We start from the raw sequence: 21031 nt of genomic DNA, 5'->3' as shown, positions 1-21031 counted from the left end.
GGAGTTGCAGGCTGCTACCAAATCCCCCCTCGCTCTTCTCTTCTGCAGACTACACAAGCCCAAATCCCTCCTCATAAGTCAACCCACTATCACGTCCCCCATGCTCAGCACATGGCGGGGCCCACCTCAGCTCTCCCACCATCTCTTCCCATGCTGATCCCAATTCATTTGTCCAGCTACCTGGGAATAAGGCATGTTCACCCTTAAGGTCTCTCTCCAGCTTGGAGCGTAGGGATGGAGAGAGCCGACAGGAGCTCTCAGAAAGCGAGTGTTTGTACGTTCCCATGAAAGTGAGGGGTTTAGATAAGGGTGGTCTTTGGAAGAATCTCTTCACGATTCTCCCATCATTCCCCGGGGGAAACTGAGGCACGCATTGCCTGGCTCCCAGGGACTTGTTCCTCGCCCAGCAAAGCTGCAGCAGAACAAGGAGTTGCCCCTGTTGTTCCAAGCCACCACTGTGACCGCGGGACCCTCCTTTCCCTTTCGTGGCAGGCTATTATAAGAACAATGTGAAGGTGGCCGTGAAGACCCTCAAGGAGGGCGCCATGGCGCCCGACGCCTTCCTGGCCGAGGCAAACTTGATGAAGATGCTCCAGCATGACAAGCTGGTCCGGCTGCACGCCGTCGTCACCAAGCAGCCCATCTACATTGTCACTGAGTACATGGCCAACGGTAAAGACCCTGCCCGGGCTTCCTTCTTGAGGCATTGGGGGCTGAGGTCAGGCCCGGGTTTGGGGCTTGGGAAAATCCCATGGAGGCTGCAACCTCCCCGAAACGGGCATTTTGTTCCACCTCCGCTCTGCCCCGAGTAGGGATGTAAAGTCCCGTTTCATTGGCTAACCGGTTACATGGTACGTTTAACCGCTGAACCCAGGAAAAGGGGGTGGGGAGGAGGCCGCTCCAGCCCTGCTGGGTTGGAACGGCCCCCTACCACCTGCCAAGTGTCCTCTCCGCCCCCCCAGCCTGGCTGGAGCAGCCTCTGTCAGTAGGGCGCCCGGGCCCGCTGCAGACAGAGGCCACTGCAGACGACCAGCACAGCCCCTATCTGCCGTGGGCGCCCCCGTGAGGCTGGAGCAGCCCCCCTGCATGCATCGGGCGGGGAGCTGTCCCAGCCCCCGCCAGTTAACGGTTAACCCGTTAACCTTTCCCATCCCTAGCCTTGAGGCCCCGCCCCTTGCCCCGCCTCTTTCTGTCCCACTTCCTCCCTCCACAAAGCTCATCCCACCCTGGCTCCACCCCCAGTGCTCCCCACCCACCCCCAAACTGCCCCGTCTGATCGCTGGGTGGCTGGTGGGTGCTTGCTATTTTTTTCCGTGGCTGCTTCTCCATGGAGTCAGCAGGGAGAAGAGGAGATGACCTAGAAGGTCTCTTCTCTCTCGACTGTCCATGACGCTTTGCGTAAAGAAAGCCACGTGCTTTGCATGGAGGTCTGTGCGAACATGGCGGGGAGCGGGTTCCTTGTGGGGGCCCCCACACTGGCTCCAGGGCACCAAACGCCAGAGGCAGGTTTGATACTCACGACTGGGTAGAGACAAAGCCGCACGGGCAGGACATGAGCCGAATGCATCGTTTTTGCCGCGGTCGCCGCATCCAGCGAGCACTTACGCTTCCTCTCTCGCCCAGGGTGCTTGCTGGAGTTCTTGAAGACGGAGGATGGAAGCCAGCTGTCTCTCCCGAAGCTCATTGACATGTCAGCCCAGGTCTGTGGACAGAGACGCCAGGATGAGTGTTGGAAAGACGGTGCAGTGTTATTCCGGGATGTTTGCAGACCCAGTAGGGGGTGAGGGGCATAAGAGGCAAGGGAAGGCATTTCCTTCCCAAGCTGCCAGGCATAGACCCGCTCACACTCCTCCACGCGCAGCCTGCCAGGAGCCGGGCTGAAGCAGGAGGCATTTTGGGGATGGTGTGTTGCTGCCCCCAAGTTTCAGCCATGCTGAGGCTGAGGCTGTGCGACATCCCTGTGCTCCAGGATAGGGCGGCTGGGACCACATGCCATCCCCCTTCCCATGGTGCTCAAGGGTTGGGGAGACTGGGGCTGTGTACTGTGCGCCCTCCCCATGGTGCTCTGGGGCTAGGGAGGTTCCCATGGGGGACTGAAGGCTTGCCTCTGCAGTGGGGAGGAGCTTGGCTCCCATGGGGGGCAGGGCCTTATGCAGAAAGGGCGGGGCTCACCCCCCGCCCATGATAGGGAGAGGGTAGGGAGCGGGTTTAGAGAAGAGCAAGAAAGTGGTGAAAAGATTGGAAAATATTCCTTGTCATGATGAACTCAAGGAGTTCACTAGCTGGTCCAAGAGAAGGTGGATCACTGTTCATATTTATCTGGGGCACGGAAATTGGACAGTAAGGGTACATCTACACTAGCTCGTTAGTTTGAGCTAGGTAGGCAAATGAGGGCAACCGGAGTTGCAAATGAAGCCCGGGATTTAAATATCCCGGGCTTCATTTGCATGTTCCCGGCTGCCGCCATTTTTAAATCCCCCTTAGTCCGAAATCCATGCCCACAGCTACACACGGCACGGAGTAGGTAGTTCGAATTAGAATCTCTAATTCGAACTACCGTTACTCCTCGTTCCACGTTCCACAAGGAGTAACGGTAGTTCGAATTAGGATCTCTAATTCGAACTACCTACTCCGCGCCGTGTGTAGCCACGGGCACGGAGTTCGGACTAAGGGGGATTTAAAAATGGCGGTGCCCGGGAACATGCAAATGAAGCCCGGGATATTTAAATCCCGGGCTTTATTTGCAACTCCGGTTGCCCTCATTTGCCTACCTAGCTCGAACTAACGAGCTAGTGTAGACGTACCCTAAGAGCTCTTCAATCTATCAACTAAGGGTTTAACAACAGCGTGGAAGTGAAAGCTAGACAAATTCCGACTAGCAAAAACAGGCATTGGTTTGCCATTGAAAGTAACTAGCTACTGGAGGAATGTCCTTAGGGCTGGAGGAGGGGGAAGGATGGATTCTCCATGGCTGGTCATTTTTCAATCAAAATTGACTATTTTCTAAAAGCCTTGTAACAGCGACTGGCCTTGAAGCGGGTATTAAGTCCTCTGGCCAGTGCTGTGCGGGGCATCAGACCAGATGGCGCCTGCTTTGGGATCTATTTGACTCTGTGCTTTGAAAAGGGAGGGGTGCATGCCTGCAGGGCAGCAGAGATCACAAAACACTGAGCACAGCCACCAGGGCAGGCAGTGTGGGATACTGTCAAAAGCCAGTTCTCTCAGCAAACCAACTGCAGAGTCCACACGTGCTCTTTTTTGGCAATAAAGGGAGGGGCAAAGACAAAAGTCTCTCACGGAGGTGGAAGAGGTGTAGTGCGTACACACTCTCACTGTTTTGTCACCACAAGCTACAATATGAGCCAACAGTGTGACACTGTTGCAAAAAAAGCAAACCTGATTCTGGGATGCATTAACAGGAGTGTTGTGAGCAAGTCGTGAGAAATCATTCTTCCGCTATGCTCTGCTCTATACTGATTAGGCCTCAGTTTGGAGTGTTATGCCCAGTTCTGGGCACCATATTTCAAGAAAGATGTGGAGAAATTGGAGAAGATCCAGAGAAGAGCAACAAACATGATGGAAGGTCTAGAGAACATGAGTTAGGAGGGAAGGCTTAAAGAATTGGGCTTGTTTAGTTTGGAAAGGAAGAGACTAAGGGTACGTCCAGACTACATGCCTCCGTCGACGGAGGCATGTAGATTAGCCAGATCGGCAGAGGGAAATGAAGCCGTGATTAAAATAATCGCGGCTTCATTTAAATTTAAATGGCTGCCCCGCTCTGCCGATCAGCTGTTTGTCGGCAGATCGGGGCAGTCTGGACGTTCCCCTGTCGCCAGAAAACCCTTTTGTCGACCGCCCCGTTATGCCTCGTGGGATCCACTAGCCCCCTAGATCGATCTAGAGAGGCTAATGAGGGCGACCGGAATTGCAAATCAAGCCCGGGATTTAAATATCCCACACTTGATTTGCGTGTTCCCGGCCGGTTGCCATTTTAGAAATTGTCTAGCCCAAAGTAACTGCCCGCGTCTACACGAGGCAATGAAACGGGAATCCAATTTAAACCCCTAAATCGAATTAGGTGGTATTCCACCTGTAATGAGGTTTACTACCTAATTCGATTTAGGGGCTTTAAATCGGAATCCTGTTTCACTGCTGCGTGTAGACGCGGGCAGTTACTTCAGGCTAGTCAATTTCTAAAATGGCAACTGGCCGGGAACATGCAAATCAAGTGCGGGATATTTAAATCCTGGGCTTGATTTGCTATTCCAGTCGCCCTCATTAGCCTCCCTAGATCGATCTAGGGGGCTAGTGTAGACGTACCCTAAGAGGGGACATGCTAGCAGCTTTCAGGTATCTAAAAGGGTGTCTCAAGGAGGAGGGAGACAAATTGTTCTCCTTGCCTTTTGAGGACAGGACAAGAAGCAATGGGCTAAAATTGCAGCAGAGGTTGGACATTAGCAGGGCTCAACAATTAGTGTAATCTACTCGCCCGTGGCGAGTAGATTACACGCCGGCACAGCCGCGCAGCACGGTCTGCGCATGTGCAGCGTGCTGAACCGCGTGGCTGGCAAGCAAGGCTTGCCTCCGCTTGGTGAGCCCTGGACATTAGGAAAAACTCCCTACCTGTCAAGGTGATGAAACACTGGAATAAGTTACCCAGGGAGGTTGTGGTATCTCCATCCCTGGAGATATTTCAGAGCAGGTTGGACAGACACCTGTCAGGGATGGTCTAGACGGTGCTTGGTCCTGCCGTGAGGGCAGGGGACTGGACTCGATGACCTCTCGAGGTCCCTTCCAGTTCTAGTGTTCTATGATTCTATGAAAGACAGTTTTGAGTGACAAAAAACGTGCCAGTGTAGACAAGGCTTTCATGAGGGGAGGAAAAAAGAAGCTCTCCTTCAAGCCCGACTCTTGCCAGCCACCTAAAGATAACGTGCTGGGCTCTCCACATAAAAGTCTCCACCCTGCCAGCGGAGCTATTGAATGGTGGCTGCTTTCTCCAGGTGGCCTTTGGAAGAGGAGGCCTCGCACTACAGCAATTTGCCATGTGCAGGGAGACAGTGTAGAAGAGAATCTGATTTTCTGAGGTGCGGCGCGCCTTCCGTTCTCACTTGATTCAGCATCATGGATGTTCAGCCCCTCTGATGAGGAAGCAGCGTAATTAGAGGGGTTAATATGCACCGAGACGCCTAACGTATTCTTACCGTATGGCCCACCCAACGATCTTAACTTTTTTTTGGCAAACGTTAACTGATGTATCTTCCCAACCTCTTTGGAGGGCCACGAGCAGATCATCCACCTTTTCCAGGTGTGGAAACTGAGGTAAAAAGACCTGCCCACGTTCACCCCCGAAGGCTGGAATTCGCCAAAGCGCTCAGCGCTGGTTGAACGCTGCCCCTCGGTGGGAGGTTGTCAATAGCAGCCATACTGTTGATTACACCAGCTGTTGAGGGTTTTAAAAAGCCTCCTGTAGCATCCCTCCAGGCCCTGGACTGACATATTCCTGGTACCTCATGCAGCAGTGTCAGCTCGTAGCCATCCTGCCTTTTGCTGGGGGCAGGGTAACGTCACAGTAATATTCAGTTATGCTGTATTTAATGAGGGAAATCCCCACGGTGTTATGGAAGACCACTCCAATTTATATTTCTTTCTTAAAGGAATGAAATACCTGGAAATGGGTATTTGGGTGGAGGTGCCGTCTGACTTGCCGTCCTTCTCTTGTTTTTTCCCCAGAGGCAGAAATAGGGAACTAGCTCTATGAAGCAGCCCCATTAGCTATTTTTGTCCCGCCGGTGAATGGCGTGACAGTTCTTTTCCTCTTCACCAGTGATAAAATCTGGTCTGCAGCTTTACCTGTGATATCGCTGAGAAATTTACCCAGGAGCAGCTGCAGCCTCCGCGGTTAGAAGTTATTTCTGTTTTGTGTAACTTGAAGGAAATAATCAGTGGTTAGTTTTGAATTCCTGAAGAGAAACGCCACAGAGTTAATTCATCACAGAATCATAGAGCTGGAGGCGATCTCAGAAGGTCATCAAATCCGGCACCCTGCTCTAGGCAGGACCAGTCCCAACTAAATCAACCCAGCCGGGGCTTTGTCAAGCTGAGACTTAAAAATGACTAGGGATGGAGATTCCACCCCCTCCCTCAGGTCGCTCTCCTCATTTCAGCATGGGGCTATATAAGCAAATATGGACCAATGAGCCTGTACGGAAGAGAGAGAGAAATGCCATATCAGAAGCAAAGCTGAGTAAATCACTGATTTTTTTTTTCAGGTAGGCACCAAACCAAAATATTGGGGAGGGAGGAAGTGTTACTGAGAGATTTTTTTTCTTATCGAAACAAGCAAACGAAAAACATTGTGTCAGGTTGAACAAGATGTTTTGTTTGGCCGGACTTTATTTTTTCATTTGTTTCTTTTGGAAGATATTTTTCACCCTTTTGTTTCTTTTGTTTTGTTTAATAAGAACTTAGCTACATTTCTAAAGGTAAGGTTGTTTCCAACTGAAATGTGGAAAGGTTTCCTTTAGAAAATGTTTAAACGTTCCAACCTTTTTCAGAAAAAAAAAACAAACCAACAGCCAAAACCATCCACCAAATTGGACCCAAATACACAAATAGTTTTGGTCGACCCCCAAACTGCATTTTTCTGCTAATAAACTATTCATCCCCAACATTTCAGCCAGCTCTAATCTGGAGAGACCAAAGTCAAGTGCTAGGTCAAATGTGGGCTACAGAATTCCATAATGAAGCCATCAGACTCTGTTAGCTTCACTGGGCTGGGCTGCAATGTCCGTAGGTCCCAGCATGCCTTGCTCTATCCATACTTGACCTCAGCAGCACTCTGATGGAGCACATTGAGGCCATGTCTACACTACTCAGAAGATTGATCTTTCGGGGTTTGATTTAGTGAGTCTTGTGGAGACCTGCTAAATCAAACTCAGAGAGCTCCCCCATCAGCGTCAGTAGTCCTATTCCTCATGAGGAAGAAGGGAAGCCGACTCTGGGGAGTTGTTATTTCGAAATAGCAGCACCGGAGCGTTGGCACTACTACTGTTTCGAAATAACTATTTGGGAATTAGCGTTATTCTCTGAGGAAAGCAGCTGTAAGTATTTTGAAATAACCAGCCCATTATTTAGAAATAACAGGCTTGGCTGTGTGGACGCTCTGCTAATTATTTCGAAATAAGGGGGGTCATTTTGAAATCACTCCCTAGTGTGGACCAGCGTATGTGAGGAGAGACTCACCAGAATTTTAAAGTGTTCACTGGACACGGCTCCCCAGGTGGCCAATCATGCCCCCCACCCGCCTAGCCTGCTATTTGTTTTAGCAGTGTGGTATCTTGCTGCTAGATCGGAATGCCAAATTCCTAATCACACAAACCCAGACACGCTACTCCGACTCCCGAGGCCATACCCCTTTCCAGAGGCTCCTCCCCCCGCTCACCCACTCCCCTTGCATGTGTTTCAGGCAGGTAGATTTAAAGCCGGAAGGGACCATGATTTCGCATAGGCCAAGGGGTATCAAATGCTGGATGTGAAAATGACAACTCTAGTAGATGCACCAAAAGGAGGCAACAGCTAGCCACAGCAGTGCTGTGGTTTTTTTTTGCTTTCCTTTCCCCTCTGCATGCCCCCTCTGACCTCTATGTGTGGGGCTAATCACCAGTTCTTTCTGGCTGACGCTGATGTCATGTTCTGTCACCACATGTTTACTCGTGGTGCTTTGCCTGCATCATGTAACTTGACCATTCAGACCCATGTCACAGCCAATCGCATCAGCTGTCGTTAAAATTAGAACAGTCTGGTTGTACCGACTTCATCCTGTGGTCAGTCTCTTCCCCCCCCCCCCCCACGCCAATGCACACACATGCTGAAAGGAAGCCCTCCGTTTAGTGCTATCTCATTAGCATCAGGACAGGAAGTGACATCAATTCTTCCATTTTCCACTGAGGCAAGCAGCGCTCGAGCTTGAAGGGTGTTGGTAGAGAGTGAAATACACATTTGGAAACTATATGTTAGTATCCTGTTTAAAACCACATGTAAGCAAGAGGCTGATGAGAATCTTTGAGGGTGGAAAATTGTAATGCCCTCGCCGCAGGGCGTGTGAACAGCCAAATTAGTGTTAGCCATTATTGACAGGGCACATGTATCCAGTGTCCCGATCAGTGTCGGCGCTAACTCTGAACTTGTTGCTTTTCAAATCCCCCTGCAAAGCCCCCTGTTTCTCCAAAGCCCCCAAATGCTAAAACGTCCTATTGCTCTTATGTACAGGAGAGTGCATGATCATAGAATCATAGAATCACTAGAACTGGAAGGGACCTCGAGAGGTCATTGAATCCAGTCCCCTGCCCTCATGGCAGGACCAAGCACCGTCTCGATCATCCCTGACAGGTGTCTGTCCAACTTGCTCTTAAGTATCTCCAGTGATGGGGATTCCACAACCTTCCTAGGCAATTTATTCCAGTGTTTCACCACCCTGACAGCTGGGAAGATTTTCCTAATGTCCAACCCAAACCTCCCTGGCTGCAATTTCAGCCCATTACTTCTTGTCCTATCCTCAGAGTCCAAGGATAACAATTTTTCTCCTTTCTCCTTGTAACATCCTTTTAGATACTTGAATGCTGCTATCATGTCCCCTCTCAATCTTCTCTTTAACAAACGAAACAAACCCAAGTCTTTCAGTCTTCCCTCCTTGGTCATGTTTTCTAGGCCTTTCATCATTATCGTTGATGCATTAGATGCTTTCCAAACCTTTGCTCCGAGGATCTCAGAATCTGCAGAGACCAGCTCTCAGAGACAAGGAAAAGAAAACTATAATAAGCAAATTATAGACAAGTTAGTTCAGGTCACAGAGGGTACATCTACATTGCAGGGCAAAAGCTGAATTAAGCGACTGAACTTCAACTTCGTCAGTTGCGTCACTGATGTCAAAATAGCTTAATTTGGCTTTTGGCGCTGTCTACACAGCAGAAAATCGAAGGGAGAACACTCTTCCTCCAACTTCCCCTGCTCCTCGGGAAATGAGGGTCACAGGAGTCGGAGTAGGAAGTCCTTCAGCTCAACAGTATTTCGAAATAATGGCTTGCAGGGTAGATGCGCGCTATGGGTACATCTACACTAGCCCCCTAGTTCGAACTAGGGAGGCTAATGAGGGCGACCGAAATTGCAAATGAAGCGTGGGATTTAAATACCCCGCGCTTCATTAGCATGTTCCCGGGCCGTCGCCATTTTGGAAAGTGACTAGCCCGGAAGAACTGCCCGCGTCTACACGCGGCAGTGAAACAGGACTTCGAAATAAACCCCTAACTCGAATTAGCTGTTACTCCTTGTGGAATGAGGTTTAACAGCTAATTCGAGTTAAGAGCTTTACTTCGAACTCCCGTTTCACTGCCGTGTGTAGACGCAAGCAGTTATCCTGGGCTAGTCGGTTTCCAAAATGACGACTGCCCGGGAACATGCTAATGAAGTGTGGGATATTTAAATCCCGCGCTTCATTTGCAATTTTGGTCACCCTCATTAGCCTCCCTAGTTCGAACTAGGGGGCTAGTGTAGACGTACCCTAAGTTATTTTGGAATAACATCAGTTACAGTAATTCCTCATTTAACACTGTAGATACGTTTCAGAAAATGATCGTGTTAAGTGAAAACGTGCAATGCGGGATCAATTTTCCCATTGAAAATAATGGAAAAGGTGGGGGTTGCATTTCAAGCGGTGGTGTCTGTTGGGACCGGGATGTAAGGTTGGGGAGAAAGGGGACTGGGTTACAGCAGGGAGCAGAGGTGTTTGGCTCAGGGGAAGGGAAGGGGACGAAACAGGAGGGGGATTAGGTTGGGAGTATGCCCCTGTGATGGGGCTGCTGGGACCCGCATTGCATCCGGCGAGCGGGGGTCGCCAGGGAACGGCGCGGCGAGTGGCGAACCCTCCACTGCTTTGCAGGGAGGCGGGGGAAGCCCCGCACAGCCGCCGGCAACAGGCCGGCTGAGGAAATCGTGTTATTCCGGGGACGGTCGTGTAATTCAAAAAACGTTCCCTAAAAAAAAAAGTGCTATTGCAAAAACGTATTAAGCAGGCACGTGTGAAATGAGGAATTACTGTATTCTGAAATAACAGTGCTGTGTAGAGGGACCTGGAGTGTTTCTAAAAGGGCTTTGTGTGTGGGCTGTGTGGAGGATTTGCTACCCCATTCCCATCCTATTAACGCTTCAGGGTAGAACTAACATTTGGTTTCCCTCTGAGTTATGAGTTTGAGGCTTACCTGACTTGCATGGCAGTCCCTGGAGGGTCTCCACTGCCCCCTAAGGCTCATTCTGTGACAGGCCCACGCAAACGAAAACAAGTCTGCGCTGTAGAGAGGAGGCAAGTGGAGATCCTGAAGAACGTTTCCTGTCAATCCGTTTACATTTAACACATATTGACTATGATAGAAAAACTGGACGAGTTCTTTTTATTTAAGCTTCAATATGTTCAGCTAAACTCCAAGATGCAGGGGATCACAGATTATGGTGTGGCTGAGCCTTGGAATCCCAGGTAGATTTAGGCTCTGCTTCTACCACTCGTCTCCTGTGGCCAGGTCTCTTGATCTCATACTAAAATGATGAGGGGTTTGGAACGGGTCCCATATGAGGAGAGGTTAAAGCGACTGGGACTTTTCAGTTTAGAAAAGAGGAGACTGAGTGGGGATATGATAGAGGTCTATAAAATCATGTGTGGTGTGAGAGGGCGGATAAAGAAAAGTTATTAATTAGTTCCCTAAATAGACGAACTAGAGGACACCAAATGAAATTAATGGGGAGCAGGTTTAAAACTAATAAAAGAAAGTTCTTCTTCACACAGCGTATAGTCAACCAGTGGAACTCCTTGCCAGAGGAGGCTGTGAAGGCTAGGACTATAATAGAGTTTAAAGAGAAGCTAGATAATTTCATGGAGGTTAGGTCCATAAAAGGCTATTAGCCAGGGGATAAAATGGTGTCCTTGGCCTCTGTTTGTCAGAGGCTGGAGAGAGATGGCAGGAGACAAATCGCTTGATCATTGTCTTCGGTCCACCCTCTCTGGGGCACCTGGTGCTGGTCACTGTTGGCAGACAGGATACTGGGCTAGATGGACCTTTGGTCTCAGCCAGTACGGCCGTTCTTATGTTCTTATGTGCCTCATTTCTCCGTCAGTAAAATGGCAAGAACAGCCCTCCTTTTCTGCTACATTTTGTCTTGACGCGTTGAGGCAGGGATTGTGTCTCTTACAATGTACAGCACCAAGCACCATCTGACCCGAATCTAGATTGGGGCTACGTGATGCCGAAAGGCGGAATTGAACCTGGGACCTTCGTGCATGAGCCGCTACCGCATGAGCCAAAAGCTGTTAGCTAAGACTGCAGAGCAGATTCATTAGTCTCTCTGCTAGCGGTCTCAGTGCCAATAGAATGGACAGGGCCCCACGCTCGGGAGATGTATGGATTACACTCCCATAGTATATGGAATAGCAGCACCGTCTTATGTCAGGGAGGGTTCAAAATCATTTCCATCTTTCGTGTCTAGGGACCAGGAGGGCGATTTGAATGCTCCTGCAGTAACCTCTGTGGCGCTTTCTGCTCTCCTAGGTTGCGGAAGGGATGGCGTACATCGAGAGAATGAACTCCATCCACCGAGACCTGAGAGCAGCCAACATCCTCGTCTCAGAGATGCTGTGCTGTAAAATTGCTGATTTCGGCCTGGCCAGGATAATCGAGAATGAGTACTTGGCTCAAGAAGGTAGGTTCTGCTCCTGGTGCCGTAGGGAGGAGCCTAGCTGGAAAAGTCAAGTTCTATTTCCCCGCTTGCGTTTCTCCTTCCTGTAATTCCACGGCCCAACAGAGCGAGTTTTAAGGCTGGAGTAGAGTCCCATAGCTGGAGGGGCGTCCTACGGATTCATGCTAAGATCTCTGGCCCCGCTACTGAATAAACTCAGCCTCACTGAGGCCGGGGCAATGCTGACCTGCTCGAATTAAGGGCTTTGCAGGGAAATGTGCAGGTGGCCTATATCTGCCCACAGCTCCGACGCAGTGCACCGCGAAACAGTAAGAAATGAGCTGGAACTGCAAAATTGGGGGCGGCTCCAGATTTCGAACTCGCAGCCTCCTCTCTGACCCCAGGTTTTGGTGTGGCCAGGTGTAAAAGACAAGGACAATTGACAACATTTGGATTTTTAACTCCCCTCCACCGAAGAGTGGCGCGTACGCTAGGCAGGGGGAGGCGTTGCCTTCCTGAACCACAAGCCTGGCCCCGCCCACACTCTGCCCCCCAGAACTGCTATTGTGGAGAGGTTGGGGCCGTGCGCACGCCTTTCTCCCTGTGCTCGTAGGCTGGGGAGGGTGGAGCTGCACACCACCCCACCTCCTCGTGATGCAGGGGGTGGGGCCTGGGCAGAAGGGGCGGGGCATGGGCAGAAGAGGCGGGGTCAGGATGGGGTTCAGGGCCCTGTCTTCACCCACCACCCGTGCTCCCGCCCCGCAAAGTTTGGCGACATTTCCAGCTAGCGTGGTGCTTCTGTGTGCGGGTCTCATGCGGCGGCCTATGAAAAAATACGCAAGGAGCAACTTCTGGCCGGCGCCGCTCATAGGAAACTGCATTTTGAGTCAGCTGCCGGAGCCCGTGCCCTTACAAAACTCCCACTTTCGGTCTCTGCTATGATAAGATGTGGGACTAATGGAAAGTGGGCACCAGAGGGGTGTGAAACGCCATTGTTCAGTGCGTTCACTTGTCTACCCACAACTGACTGACACACGGCAAAAGACAGTTTCTTCTATTAAAGAAAAGTTATTTACTTGTTCCCGTAATACAAGAACTAGAAGACTCCAAATGAAATTCATGGGTAGCAGGTTTAAAACGAATAAAAGAAAGTTCTTCTTCACACAGCGCCTAGTCAACCTGTGGAACTCCTTGCCAGAGGAGGCTGTGAAGGCTAGGACTATAACAGAGTTTAAAGAGAAGCTAGATAATTTCATGGAGGTTAGGTCCATAAAAGGCTATTAGCCAGGGGATAAAATGTTGTCCCTGGCCTCTGTTTGTCAGAGGCTGGAGAGAGATGTCAGGAGACAAATCGCTCGATCATTGTCTTCAGTCCACCCTCTCTGGGGCACCTGGTGCTGGCCGCTGTCAGCAGACAGGATACTGGGCTAGATGGACCTTTGGTCTGACCCAGTACGGCCGTTCTTATGTTCTCATGTTCTCAGGCCTGCCAATAGGAGGAGAAAAGGGGCCAACTGCCCCAAGGCCTGGCAATTCAGAAGGGCTCAGGCTCCTAGCTACAGAAGCCAGAACCCCTAAGCCCTTTAAATTGTTGCCGGAGCCCCAGGTGGCATATTCCGGGGAGCACTAAATGGCTGATGGGGGTGGGGGGAGCCTCCAGCCCCGCCCCTTTTCGCAAGCCCTGCCTCTTTCTCCCAAAGCCACGCCCCTTCTGGGAGCATGGAGTTGGGCCCCCCCTCACCTTGCCCAATGGTCCACCAATTTTGTCTGCCCCCCCGTTTATTCTGCTATAGTATTATTTCAAGTATCTTAAAGGGTATCAGCAAGTATCAGCAAGGGAGGTTTAGTTTGGACATTAGGAAAAACTTCCTAACTGTCAGGGTGGCTAAACACTGGAATAAATTGCCCAGGGAGGTTGTGGAATCTCCATCCCTGGAGATATTTCAGAGCAGGTTGGACAGACACTGGTCAGGGATGATCTAGACGGTGCTTGGTCCTGCCATGAGGGCAGGGGGCTGGACTTGATAACCTCTCGAGGTCCCTTCCATCTTTAGTGTTCTCGGATTCTGTGTATTCTTCGGCTACCAAAAATGTTTGTGAGACTCATTCAACTTGTTAGCAGACTTTATAAAGTAAAAGAGAAACTGAATCGATATTTTAAAAGTTACATGAGGCCTCCCAGAGAGCTACCGGGAGGGTGATATTTCTGTTTGAGAAAAGGATTTTGGGAGTTCAACAGTCAGCTGTTTTCTGACTCGCCGTGAAACACAAACACTTCAGAATTCTCTGGGAAGACGCACACACAACACACACGCCCAAAACGTTCCACTTCCCCCGAAATGTTTCGCCTGGATTTCGGGTTTTGATATTGGGCTCATTGTGTTTGGTTTTCCAGGAGTTCAGAGAGTTGTTGAAATAAAAAAAAATGCTGTTTTCATCAAAATCATTCCGATATTTAGTTTACATTAGGGTTGCTTTGTCCTTAATTTAAAGAAAAACAAACCCTCCATGGTATCCTTACTGATGCTAGGGAGACTCCAGTTTTCATGAGTAAATAAAAGTGGGACAGATTTTCCAATATATTTTTAATGTACATATAGTTGCATTTCCCCACACCCTCTGTAGCAAACTGTAAATACCATGCTCTTCTCTAGTAGCTGATCTGCATAAAAGATACAATCCTACTGATTCACCGCTCCTTCTCCTTAAGCGTCAGAGGCTTGTTTTCATTCGAAATGCATTGGATTCTATTCCCATCACAATAGAGAGGTTATTAAAAAGATATTGACTACTGACTGATGGCCAGGCCACACGCCAAGTAAAAAACGGCAAATGCTGTTAGTTTATGACCGTACACCTTTAGCACGGGTGTTTGCAGCCTGGGCTTTGGTCCTGAAAACTCTGGATTCTGTCTCTAAGGGTGCGTCCACACTGCACTGTTATTTCGAGATAACTAACGTTATTTCAAAATAACACTGCAAGTGCCTACACAGCCATTTCATTATTTCGAGATAACTTCGAAATAATGGACAGCTTATTCCGAAATCTGTAAACCTCATTCCACGAGGAATAACGCCAAGTCCGAAATAGCTATTTCGAAGTAAACCGTGTGTAGACGCTCCACTGATGCTATTTCGAAATAGCCCCTCCCCAGGGCGATTCTAAGTTATTCCTTCCCAGTGCCTCCTGGGGCTCTACATCAAGACAGCACGTCCACATTAGGAAAGCCCGCCTCGGACTCATGTTTAGGCTCCCCTGCAGTGTAGACGTGCTATTTTGAAATAAGCTATTTCGGAATAACTATTCTGGAACAGCTTATTTCAAAATGGCTGTGCAGGGTATAGAATCATAGAATAGTAGGCCTGGAAGGGACCTCGAGTCCAGTCCCCTGCCCTCATGGCAGGACCAAATACTGTCTAGACCACCCCTGATAGACATTTATCTAACCTGCTCTTAAATATCTCCAGAGATGGGGATTCCACAACCTCCCTGGACAATTTATTCCAGTGTTTGGCCACCCTGACAGTTAGGTAGACTTACCCCAAATTATTAGCACAGGAAGTGATACTTAACAGCAGGTAGTTTGAAAGCCAACATTTATTCAGAATGAGGTGGTACTGAACCTGTAACCTTAGGGGCTAAAGCCACATGCTTCTACAGCATGACATAAAAGCCCATGGGCTCTCAGCTGAGCTTACGCCTCTGGGTTACACGTGGGGGCGGGAGTCTGTGTTTTTTGATCTTTTTAACTTCACTTGATGAGCGTAATTACTAGCTGTTTTCTTCTGTTGGCCATTCCGCAAATTCTGTAACATTCATATCCTGTACTCATGGCTTGTGTGCTACATGTCGTGCAGGAGTGAGTTGATTGCCCTTTTTAGCTGAATGTGCACCTGCTTTTCAGGCGTATAGATCGTTCGCTGGTTTGTAAAGTAGAACCCAGGGGAACAAAGGCACATGACAAGCACGGATAATGAAGGAAGACGGCAGGAACTGGTCCATCCTATGATGTGCTACCGTTCGCTCGATCACCTTGTTTCTGTTGTGCTTTAAACACAGACTGTGTCAGCCTCAGCGTGCAATTGGCAGCCTCCAGCATCCAGATTAGACCTCCTGGAGACCGATATACACAAGCAGCCAGTGCAAAGTATGAATCAGGAAGGCGCACCACAGTTGTACCCTTTTAAACAATGCTTTTCTTCCTGACAGGTGCCAAATTCCCTATTAAGTGGACAGCACCGGAAGCCATTAACTATGGGGTTTTCACAATCAAATCGGACGTCTGGTCATTTGGGATTCTTCTAACAGAAATTATCACTTACGGCAGGATCCCTTATCCAGGTAGGACCCCTCGGGGATATAAACCTCCCATCATTCCCGCTGACAGCGCTGCTCCAGAAGTCCCACCGGGCACTACGGGCTGGGGCTGGCCCCAGAACACAGACTGCTCTCTAGCTCCGAGGGATGTCCGCCCGGGCCAGGTTGCAGGGCCGGCCTTAGGGAAAATGATGCCCTGGACAAACTTGTGTTGGTGCCCCTGGGGGCACGGCACCACCCATCTCCCCTGGCACCCAAGGGCTCCCCAACCTGTGCCCCCTTTGCCTCTGCACAGTGCCCCCGCCAGCCTAAGCCCTGCGCATGGGTGGCTCTGAGCTAACACGCCGGGCCCGGGGGGTGCGTTTCGTTCCAGGCATGACCAACCCCGAGGTGATTCAGAACCTGGAGCGGGGCTACCGCATGCCCTGCCCGGACGGCTGCCCCGGCGAGTTCTACGCCGTCATGCGGAAGTGCTGGCGGGACACGCCGGAGGAGCGGCCCACCTTCGAGTACCTGCAGTCCGTCCTCGAGGACTTTTACACGGCGACGGAGAAGCAGTACGAGCCAGAGCCGGGGCTGTAGCCTGGAGCCTCGTCGCCTCCCGTGGGACCACAACAAACCTGGGCAGACAGCGCTGGGTGGCAGGGAACCTCCACCGGAGCCTACTCCGGCCACTGTTCTTGGGTGCCCCTTGGACCTCTACTCCAGCACCGTCCCTCCCCCTCGTTTGCATATGCAGATCAGCTCCAGATTGTGCGAGGACGCGATGCATTTTGGAAGCAGCTGGGGGCGAGGCGGGACTCCGCAGGCTCTGTCTGCGGGGAGATGAAAAAAGAGGGGTCAGCAGATATCGAGTCACCCCTGGCAGGGGAATCCCAGTCCATAGGGCCCGTGTCCACCTCACAGTCACTGGCGTCACAATAGGGACCAGCCGACTCCCTTGTGGGGCAAGGGATGCCAAGGACTGGCAGGGCCCTGGAGCCTGGCACACTCCCCACCCCCGGAGCCAGGGCCTTCCAGTCAGAGTTGGCGGATCCTCAAGGGGGAAGCCGGTCTTGGCTCTGTCAGTGCTGCGCTGGTTTGGCTGGGGCCTTCGGAAGCCAGGCCGGCCGGTCCAATCAGTGCCCATTGCCGGGCAACAAATAAAGAACCTCGTTAGCCAAACACGCTTCTGCCTTCGTTAATAAACCCTCCTTCGGCACCATGATAAGCTTGGAACACAAGAGTGTAAGAGCGGCCATATTGGCTCAGCCCAGGCGTCCATCGAGCCCAAAATCCTGACTCCTGACAGAGACCAGGCCCTGGTGAAACTGCTGACTTAGCTGTGAGCGCGTTCACCACCGGTTCTCCCAGAGCAAGGTTGACTGGGCGAACAGGCCCAGCAAATGAATAAATAAAGCAGCCCCCCCTCACCCCCGCTAGGGAGACCTTCCTCCGCTCAGCTCCTCTTCGATACCCTGAGGCAACGCCAATAGCTCTCCACATGCAGGTGCAAACCTCCACCTCAGAGCTGGGAAGGCTGAGGGCACATCTCCTGGTTTTGCTGATTTGCCTCCCCCTGGCATCTGCAAGCCAAACTGGTCCCTTTCTGCCTTCCGGGCACCTCTGTGGCCCTGATGACAGTGGTGCAGGGGATACAGATGGTTGCTCACCACCACCAGGCAGGTCTGAACCTGGAACCTCTGGAGTTTAGCGTAGGCACTTCTACTCCTTGAGCTAAAAGCCAGCTGGCACCCAGCCCCTGCTGTATAGGTCTCTTGTTCTTATCTGTTGCTGTGGTCTAAGTGCCACTGCATGGGACAGTGAACCACACGAGGGCTACGTCTGCACTGGTGGGTTCTTGCACAAGAACCCGCAGAGCATCCACGCTGCCCGCCCTCTCTTGCACAAGAAGATTTACGGTACGGCATCAGAAGACAGGGCTTCTTGCTCAAGAGCTACGCTCTTTTCTAACAAGTGTAAGCCCTCTTGTGCAAGAGGGCAGTGTGGACGTGCGGCAGGGGTTTCTTGCACAAGAAAGTCCTAAGGCTAAAATGGCCACTAGAGCTTCCTTGCGCAAGAGAGCATGCACACTGCCATGGATGCTCTTGTGCAAAAGCACATGGCAATGTGGATGTGTTCTTGTGCAAGAGTTCTTGCACAAGAACCCGCCAGTGTAGACATAGCTCAAGGTGTGTGGGTTGCACTTGCAGTGCAGAGAGGGGTCAAAACTTGATGTATTTGTTCACTAGGAGCTAATGCATCACTCTCATTGTTACTAGTTTTGAGTCACTCCCAAAATGTTGCATTTTTGGAGACCGAAAAGTTCAGGGGAAATGTTTTTGGAGAGAGGGGCAGGAGAGTCAGCACTTGAAACGTGCTGTTTAATATTGAAATGATTTTGCCTTTTTATATAAAAAAGCTAAAGTACATTCTAAAACAAAAAGTTGGTGCCAATCAAACTGCCCAAATGTTTTGTTTTGAAGACGTCAAAACAAAAACCTTTGACCTTGTCTGGAAGTTTTTGGTTGTTTGTGCGTGTGACACGCAGTCTCCAGAAGTCGTCGTCAACCTGAATTTGGAGTTTTGAAGAAAGTTTCATCCAAAAACTTTCTCCCCGCTCTAGCAGGGATGCAGTCACGTGCCCTGGAAATCCAGCAGAGGGCGCTTTTCCCTCTAAGTCAAATGTTTGGTAAACCAAAGTCCTGACCACTTATTTTAATTGAGCATCCCAGCAGGTATTTTTCACCAGATGAAGGGTTTGTCTGGGCCACATTTCAGATAGAGCATTATATTCTGCCTTCTTAAATAGTCCCCTGAAGTTTCAATCTTCTTCGCTTTGTCTCCTACCACTTCATTCAAGCTAGCATCTTTATCCAGCAAAGCATAAATGGACCTGATGAACTTCAAGCAAATGCTTAAGTTGCTTTTCTCAACTGTGGCCCTGCATGGTTGGGTGAGGGTGTTGTGTGCTGTTACATGGCTGTCGTGTTCTGCCCCAGAGCAGGCTGCATTGTAGCACTTGTCAGCAAGTGACTCCATTCTTGTGAGCAAACACGGGTTTGTAAAAAGCTGTGGCATAGAAGAAGCACAAGGACTGGAACGATGGTGGAAATGGTTGTTATTAAGCTGTTCAAGGGGTATGCTAAAGCAGGCAACGTTGAAATGCCAAAGGGGCTATTTCTCAGCGCTCCCACCAGGTGTCTCTCCTTGCTCACAAAATCCAGGCTGAGTAGTCACCTCCGGAAGCTAAAACAAGGACAGTGGCACTTTCGAGACTAACAATTTCACAAGCTTTTGTAAGTTGCAACTCACTCCATCAGATGGATGACGGGAAAGAAAAAGAATCAGGTAGCACGGATACCGTGGTGGGAGTGTTACATCAGCACTAACCTAGGAAGGAGTCCTGTGAAAGATGTAGGAGTCAGAGTGGACCACAAATGAAATATGAGTCAGCAATGTGACACCGTTGTAAAAAAAAAAACAGACTTGATTCTGGGATGCATTCACAGGAGTGTGGTGAGCCAGGCATGAGAAGTCATTCTTCCGCTCTGCTCTGCATTGATTAGGCCTCAGTTGGAGTATTGTGTCCAGTTCTGGGCATCACATTTCAGGAAAGATGTGGAGAAATTGGAGAGGGTCCAGAGAAGAGCAACAAGAATGATGAAAGGTCTAGAGAACATGAGCTATAAGGGGAGGCTGAAAGAATAGAGCTTGTTTAGTCTGGAAAGGAGAAGATTGACAGGGGACATGAGAGCGGTTTGCAGGAATCTAAAATGGTGTTACAAGGAGGAGGGAGAAAAATTGTTCTCCTTGGCCTCTGAGAATAGGACAAGAAGCAAGGGACTTAAACTGCAGCAAGGGAGGTTTAGGTTGGATATTAGGAAAAACTTCCTGTCAGGGTGGAGAAACACTGGAATAAATTGCTTAGGGAGGTTGTAGAATTTCCATCCCTGGAGATATTTGAGAACAGGTTGGACAGACACCTGTCAGGGATGGTCTTGATGGTGTTTGGTCCTGCCATGAGGGCAGGGGACTAGACTTGATGACCTCTCAAGGTCCCTTCCAGTTCTAATGTGCTGTGATTCTAACTCATTCAGGCTGGAAGTGGAGAAGAAGGTGAGAATGCCCAAAGGGGAAAATGAATTATTATTTTTTATTTATTTATTTATTTATTTATTTATTGTAATGAGCGAGCCATTCACACTCCCTATTCAGACCCGTTCTGATGGCGTCAAGTTTGCGTGTGAATTCTAGCTCGGTAGTTTCTCCTTGCAGCCTGTTTTTGAAGTTGCTTTGCTTGAGGATAACCACTTCCGAGTCTGTTCCTGTGTGTCCAGGGGGGTGGAAATGTCCTGCTGGGTTTTGTATGTTGCTGTGCTTGATGTCTGATTTGTGCCCATTTATTCTGTTGCATAGACAGTCCAGATTGCCCAACGGACATGAACAGAGGTGCAGGTAAATGAGCCTTTGATGGTACAGCGGCCGTGGTTAGGTCCTATGATGGTGTTGCTAGGGTAGATGTGTGAGCAGAGATGGCAACGGTGTTTGTTGCAAGGATTGGTTGCTAGGTGAGTGTTTCTGTTAGCTGGGGGCTGTAGGTGATGGCCAGTTTCCTTGTTGGATCTGTCCTGTAGTAGGTGACTTCTCTGTATCCGCCTGTCTCTGTCCATCTGTTTCTTCACTTCCCCAGGTCGGTGTTGAAGTTTTAACAATGCTTGAGAGAGATCCCGTAGGTGTTTGTCTCCGTCTGAGGGATTGGAGCAAATGCACTTGTATCTTAGGGCTTGGCTGTAGACCATGGATTGTGTGATGTATTCCAGATGAAGGCTGCAGGAATATAGGTTAGTACAGAGGTCAGTAGCTTACAGGTATCGGGTGATGTTTAGGTGACCATGAGGGATGTAAAATCCTGATTGGTTAAATCTCAGGTTTAAGCAGTTTGCCTATTACGTGGAATCCAGGGGCATGTCTACACGACAGCGTTATTTCGAAATAGCAAGGGAAGCACCCA

At 50.0% G+C, this 21031-nt stretch overlaps 1 protein-coding gene across 4 annotated transcripts in view; it reads left to right on the top strand.

Annotated features, from left to right (window-relative positions):
- Positions 1–17202, top strand: part of BLK (BLK proto-oncogene, Src family tyrosine kinase) — a 71845-nt gene extending 54643 nt beyond the window's left edge. For all 4 annotated transcript variants that reach the window (XM_075923239.1, XM_075923238.1, XM_025181099.2 and 1 more), the window contains exons 9-13: positions 493–672; positions 1624–1700; positions 11595–11745; positions 15931–16062; positions 16412–17202. In XM_075923239.1, the coding sequence (XP_075779354.1) occupies positions 493–672; positions 1624–1700; positions 11595–11745; positions 15931–16062; positions 16412–16620 (749 nt within the window). In that variant the 3' untranslated portion in view covers positions 16621–17202. The remainder of the gene's footprint in view (positions 1–492; positions 673–1623; positions 1701–11594; positions 11746–15930; positions 16063–16411) is intronic.
- The last annotated feature ends 3829 nt before the right edge of the window (positions 17203–21031 follow it).

The sequence above is a fragment of the Pelodiscus sinensis genome, chromosome 3 (genome assembly GCF_049634645.1).
Source record: "Pelodiscus sinensis isolate JC-2024 chromosome 3, ASM4963464v1, whole genome shotgun sequence".
Lineage (NCBI taxonomy): Eukaryota > Metazoa > Chordata > Testudines > Trionychidae > Pelodiscus > Pelodiscus sinensis.
Note: the sequence above shows the minus strand (reverse complement) of the source record. Positions and strands in the feature narration are given on the sequence as shown.